General features: G+C 50.1%; 1 protein-coding gene across 1 annotated transcript; it reads right to left on the bottom strand.

Moving 5' to 3' along the window:
- Nucleotides 1-2,275: 2,275 nt before the first annotated feature.
- LOC130127454 (histone H1.0-A) lies at nt 2,276-3,733 on the bottom strand. Its single transcript, XM_056297098.1, has one exon. The coding sequence runs from the start codon at nt 3,450-3,452 to the stop codon at nt 2,856-2,858; it is 597 nt and encodes a 198-aa protein (XP_056153073.1). The 5' UTR covers nt 3,453-3,733; the 3' UTR covers nt 2,276-2,855.
- Nucleotides 3,734-6,000: the final 2,267 nt, after the last annotated feature.

Genomic DNA, 6,000 nt, shown 5'->3' on the forward strand with positions numbered 1-6,000 from the left:
ATGCGTTGAGGTGGATTTCGGCTCCCTCGACCCAACTTTTATCTTCGGAAGGCTTCGTACTTGCATGCTACATAAGGCGCCGTTATTTTTACTTTTTGCTCGCATACGAACAATGGAGCTTTTCTCCAGCAGCGTGCGCACCAGCCTCCCTTCCATCTCGTGTTTCGTCCCACCCAAACGTCGCCCATGTGCGAGTCTTCGGTCGGTGTGCCATGGTCTGAAACTTCACAGGCGACTCCAAGAAGCGTCGGGGGGGGGGGGTCTTGGTCTTGGTTCAGTCAGTTTCACGCTCGAATATCAAGCATATCCCCATTCCACATCACCGTCCTTATGAAACACATTGGTCTGTTAGACCAGTGGTTCTCAACCTTTTTGGGGTTCTGGACCCCCTGCATATTTTTGATCTACCCTGAGGACCCCTCCACCTGATCTTGGGGGAGGGGGGTTGCAATTTGTAGAAACTGCATTTTAAATTGCATTATAGCATTTATTCACTCTTTGGGGCAAAAATAAGAGCTTTCAGTTGTAACTTGGATATAGTTAACAAAACAGAATTCTTATGCAGTAACTTTCAGATATATGTAACAAAACAATATGTATTCAGTAACTTTCAGGTATACGTAACAACAGAATTTTTATGCAGTAACTTTTCTCTAATTACATCTGTTTCACAAGTGTAATGTATTGTATTTTAATAAGAGATCTCGCTCCCGTTTGCATTGTTAAAAAAGTCCTGTTACCCTTTATAGTTTAGGTAGATAAAGGTCTGTCACATTTGAGTAAAATAATCCTATTTCTATAAATGTCATAGGATCTTTTTTTTAAAATATATTTTATTTTCACGGACCCCTTGCAATTACACCACGGACCACTAGGGGTCCGCGGACCCCCGGTTGAGAAACACTGTGTTAGACTAATTACGTTTTGTTTATTTATTATTATTTACGTTACATGGATTTGGGTCACTCGGCAGAACGAAGAAATAGCTCCGTACCGAGCTGAATACGTTATTAACGTTAACAAAATTACGATACTGTAACAATCAATATTCCAACTGAACCGCACCGAGCGACATGATAGCCGGGGCGGTGTGGGGGGGGGGGGGTTCTGATATGCTGGCGCCGGATATCGTTTCAGGCACATCTTCCATCCCCGTAGGCTACATACACCTAGTATCTCTCCGTTGCTGGGTTTAAATCCGTTACTTTTCCTTCATGTCACTACTTGAGACATTAAGGCTGAAAGCACTTTTAAACCTTTACAGCGGGGCCACTTGGCTCCCAATCCCTCGACTTTGTAAAGGAAAACGTCCCCCGTTGGTCGATAGGTGTGCGTCTGTGTTACTCGGTGAGAACTGATTTGACCCCGTCTTGCCCTGGTAAGGTGAGAGGAGCGGCCGTGTTTCGCCCTTTAACCCTCAGCTCCTCCCGTGACCGGGATAACGTGACACGTCGGTGTTTTAATTGGCCCCGGTGTGCGTTTTTTTTTTATCCGTTTGAACGTCTCTTCGGCCAATCAAGGACCGGCCGTTCGCTTCTTCGGTTTTTCTTCTACTCCGTTATACTAAGCGCGCGCGCGCACAATTCACAGCCGACGGCGCGAGCTTCGTTCGCGATTGCTCTTGAAAGTCGCGTGTTGTCGGAATACAGCTAATAAAGCCCTTTCTGGAATGATTTGCATGGCTGTAGGCAGAACTGCGGCGCACGCACACGAACGCGTGTAGCGTGCCTTACTGATGCCGCCGTCTCTGCACGTTTGTTTTTTTGTTTTTCTACAAATAAAACGCAGGTCAGCGCCTACCGGGCTAAACGCGTAGCCTAGTCTGGTTCTTCCCATTTACGAACTACCGACACCACCGAACTGGTCTTGTTCCCAACAAGTCGCTGAAGTTCCCACTTTGATTTTACACCGTTCAGTTCCTACCAAGACGCCACCACTTTACGTTGTTGCCGTGGGCATCACGGACCTACCGGTGAGCCTTGCGTACTTAACGGATCCCCGTCATCCATGCGTCCACCCGTCAGCTGTGTTAGGGAGACCTGTCCGGCGCGCCGGCGCAGTTTACCTCCAGCCGTTCAACGCGTTAAACAAGCAGACCTTCCAGACAGGGTCTTCATATATGCGGGAGGCCCCCTCTTATTGGACAGCCGAACTGTTATTGTTCCTCTCCGGTATGCCCGGTAACCCCTCCCTCTACCTCGCCGCCTCTCAAGGATAACGGGGCTTTCTTTTACGCACGCGTAAAAGTGCGCGCAATGAGCAGAAACGCCAACACTTGTGTAGAAGATGACAAGGGTTTTATTTGTAATAACAGTATATAAACAGTCTTGAAAGTGACAACACAGATGTTTGGTTTTTTTTTTGTTTTTTTACGAATCGATGGAGTAATGAGATTTAATAGAAAACGGAGCTAAAATTGACAGAAAAGCCGCTGCGTCTCCTTTGGAAGTCCTGCAGCGTGCGCTGCCCACAGCGCTCCGCGGAGCTGTGGCTGGAAACGTGTGTGCGCGCGCGCGCGCCTGTGCGCTTCAGCACGAGAGCTGCTCGTATGTCCAACAACCAGAGGCTACAGGTATCCAAGGCTCGGAGAAATAACGGTAACGGTATTAATGTCAAATAAAAACGCTCACAATTACGTCTTACTTTCTTCCCCCCCCCTCTACAGCATCATTAGGCTATAGTGCAATGGAGCGGAGACAACTGATAAAAACATTAGGATAAGTTCGAATGAGACCATACAAAAATAATACATATACGAAAAACATCTTCCCCAGAGTATTTACAGCGACCATTCTTCTTTTGTTTTGTTTTTCAACGCAACCAAGTCTCTCAGATGACGCCATCCTCGTTTCAGACTACTTCTTCTTCGTGGTCTTTTTCGCCGCCTTGGCCTTGGGCTTGGCTGGCTTTTTTGCGGGCTTTGCCTTGGCGGCTTTGGCCGGCTTGCTGGCTTTCTTCGCCGCCACTTTTTTGGGCTTCGCCGCCGGCGCCTTCTTCGGCGACTTTTTCAGTTTCTTAGCAGGAGATTTGGGCTTCTTGGCCTTGGCCGGGCTCTTGGGCGCCTTCTTGGGCTTGGGCGCCTTCTTGGGCTTGGCGGGTTTCGCCGCCGCCGCCGCCTTCTTGGGCTTGGGGGCTTTGGCTTTGACCGGCTTCTTGGGCTCCTCCGACCTGTTGAGCTTGAAGGAGCCGGACGCGCCGACGCCTTTGGTGTGACGCAGGGTTCCGCTGGCCACCATCCGTTTCAGCGCCAGTTTGATCTGCGTGTCCGAGTTCTCGCCCACCTTGTAGTTCTCCTTGATGTACTTCTGGATGCTCTGCCGGGACGCGCCCCCCCGGCTCTTGTCGTTCACGATAGCCGCCTTGATCATCTCCGAGTACTTGGGGTGAGAGACGGGTTTCCTGGGTTTCGCCGCCTTTTTGGCTTTCGCCGGTGGTGCTGCCGTCTCTGCCATGATGACTTTTTAGCCCCCCTTGGTTTTTTTTTTTTTTTAAATACTTCAACAAATGAAATAAGTTAAGACTGCAGTTCAAATGTCCCCGAAGTGGATAGAGAGTGTAACGACACCGTCACAAGCTGCTAAGTATTTGTACACACACGTCCGTGGAATTGCAACCAAAAAAGAAAACTGTTTCTACCCGACGGGTTGTGACAACGCCGAAGTTGAGGCTTTTCCCCCTCCGGATCCAAATGTCACAGATCTGCCGACGCGACGTGACGTCCCGACCGTCCGGATCCACATGAATGTGTCTTATTCCACAAGAGCCCGTGTGAGCCTATGAAGCCTATCTGCGGACGTGATTGAGAACACCAACTGCCAGCAGCTGATCTAGCAGACTCCATGGAACTCGCGCGGTCCCGTTTGTGTTTCTTCGTCCTCCAACTTCCGACAAATGTGAAAACTCCGGATCGGGAAAGACCCGCAAAACACCATGGGCCGGTAGCGGGGACATTGGGCTTCACCCGGACGCGGCTTTTCCCGCTCGATTCTCCGGCAGAGGAACTTTTATTCGGGGAAAACCCGCTGGAAGTATCGCGTGCCGTGATCAATTTTGCAGAATTCGTGCTAAATTGACCCAAACGGACGGAACCGAGCGCGCAGAGTCCGCTCGCGTGTCGAAATTGAATCTATGCGGGAGCGGACAGGCGAGGTTCGGTGGGTGCAAAACAGCGTTTTTGCTTTTAATACATCGATACAGTTTTCCAACTAACACAGCCCGGCCATTGACTTTGAGTGACGTGGTTGAGATTATTCACTGTTAAACCCGCTATAAATGAAATGTCACGGTGTTTAAGTTGCCCGTGAGGCTTGGGCCGATGATATAGATTCGTATGTGTCGCAATGCGGCGGGCGGGCTCCGTCTGTTGTGCGATTTTCCACAAAAACTGGTTATAACTTGCTGTCACTATGGCAGTCGCAAGTCCGCTCCATTGTCAGGAAAGTTGCCAACAACGCCAAAGACGGGGATTTCTGATAACGCCTGATATAATTTCTCGTCTTATTCTGGGGAGGGCTGTGGCCGTGTGGTATCTGACCAGGTGCTGGCCCAGGTGCGAGCGTGGTTTTAGTGCAGACCACAGCAGAGCCCCGTCCTGCAGTACAGCACACGCTGGTGGCATTCTTTTGTTCAGGGAGCTGCTGCATGGGGCTGCAGGCAGGACTGGGTTGGACATGCCTGTGCCTCTTCTGGGGGGGTTTCACGGGCTACTTGTGCCCACGTACAACAACGCAACTCTTGACCATGACAAACTTTGCACTTATTTTTCGTGTTTTTTTTTGTTTTTCCTTCCCCCATCCCACGTTTATCTCTGACATCCCGCCCGCAACGCCATCTTGAATCTCGGTGTGAAAGTCATATCACAGTTAAGATTACTTCTTTTTTTGTGTGTGCAGTTTGGGACACTAATCACACTAATTATCCCACCCATGTCACAGCAGTCTGGAGCGAATGCATTATCAGTTGCCACCCGTATTTTGACCCATCATGTAATAATAATGATAGTAATAATAAAATGCCAGTCAGCCATGTACTGAGAGATGAGGTCCTGTGCTGACCAGTTTGAAGTCATGGAAGTGTTCTTGCTGTTCAGGTAACATGATGCCCAGTGTCAGCCGCTTCACCTGCCCCCGTCTTCTGTCACCTTACAACGGATACTGAAGTTGAATGTTTGAAGATGTGAAACAATACATGCATGTGCAACGCCTGCAGCCTCTCTGTCGCTCCGTGTCTCCCTCTGTGAGTGGAGTGTGCGTGTCTGTCGCCTATAGCGAGGGTGCACGAGCGTGTGTGTGTGTGTGTGTGTGTGTGTGTGTGTGTGAACGGCTGAGAGAGTGATGGGGTGAATGCATGGACGAGTGAGCGGGACACGTGAACGCGCGTCACGGTGCGCTGTGATATAGGCAACATGCCCATTGTCTGAGGCGACCTATAGACTGTATATAACAATGGTCGTCGACCTGTTTGGGATTCTCCCCACACCCCCAACCCCCCCCCCCCCCCTTTGGGACAAACCGATGCGTGTTTTGCGTTACGCGTGTATTTTCAGGCCACCCTTTTATAAGGTGTGGATGGACTGAGGTGCGTTTCGGGCCAGTTGTGTCCAGGAATTGGTGCTGAAAACAGCACCCGAGAAGTCCCCTACACCCCCCTCCCCCTCCCTCCCGTCAGACCACTCCCTTCCTCCACCGACAGAGGGCTGAATGGATGTCCCCCCCACCATGAACCAAGTAGGCTATAGACCACCAATCGGCACAATTCCACCTTGACCCAGGGCTGTTCATTACCCGGCTGCCCTCGGGCGCCGGCATAGACTGATCTAAACGAGGAGCCATCTTACTGCGTTGCAGCCTCACGTGCTACACAACTCTTCTTTCGGGTTATATTTTAAGATGAGTGCAGACAAGACCTATTGTGTTGGCGGAGATGAAGATACGTAGCTGATGATGATGATGATGATGAAGCTGCTTCTACTACCACTAGTAGTGTGAATAATGACGTTGG

The sequence above is a fragment of the Lampris incognitus genome, chromosome 17 (genome assembly GCF_029633865.1).
Source record: "Lampris incognitus isolate fLamInc1 chromosome 17, fLamInc1.hap2, whole genome shotgun sequence".
Taxonomy (NCBI): Eukaryota; Metazoa; Chordata; class Actinopteri; order Lampriformes; family Lampridae; genus Lampris; species Lampris incognitus.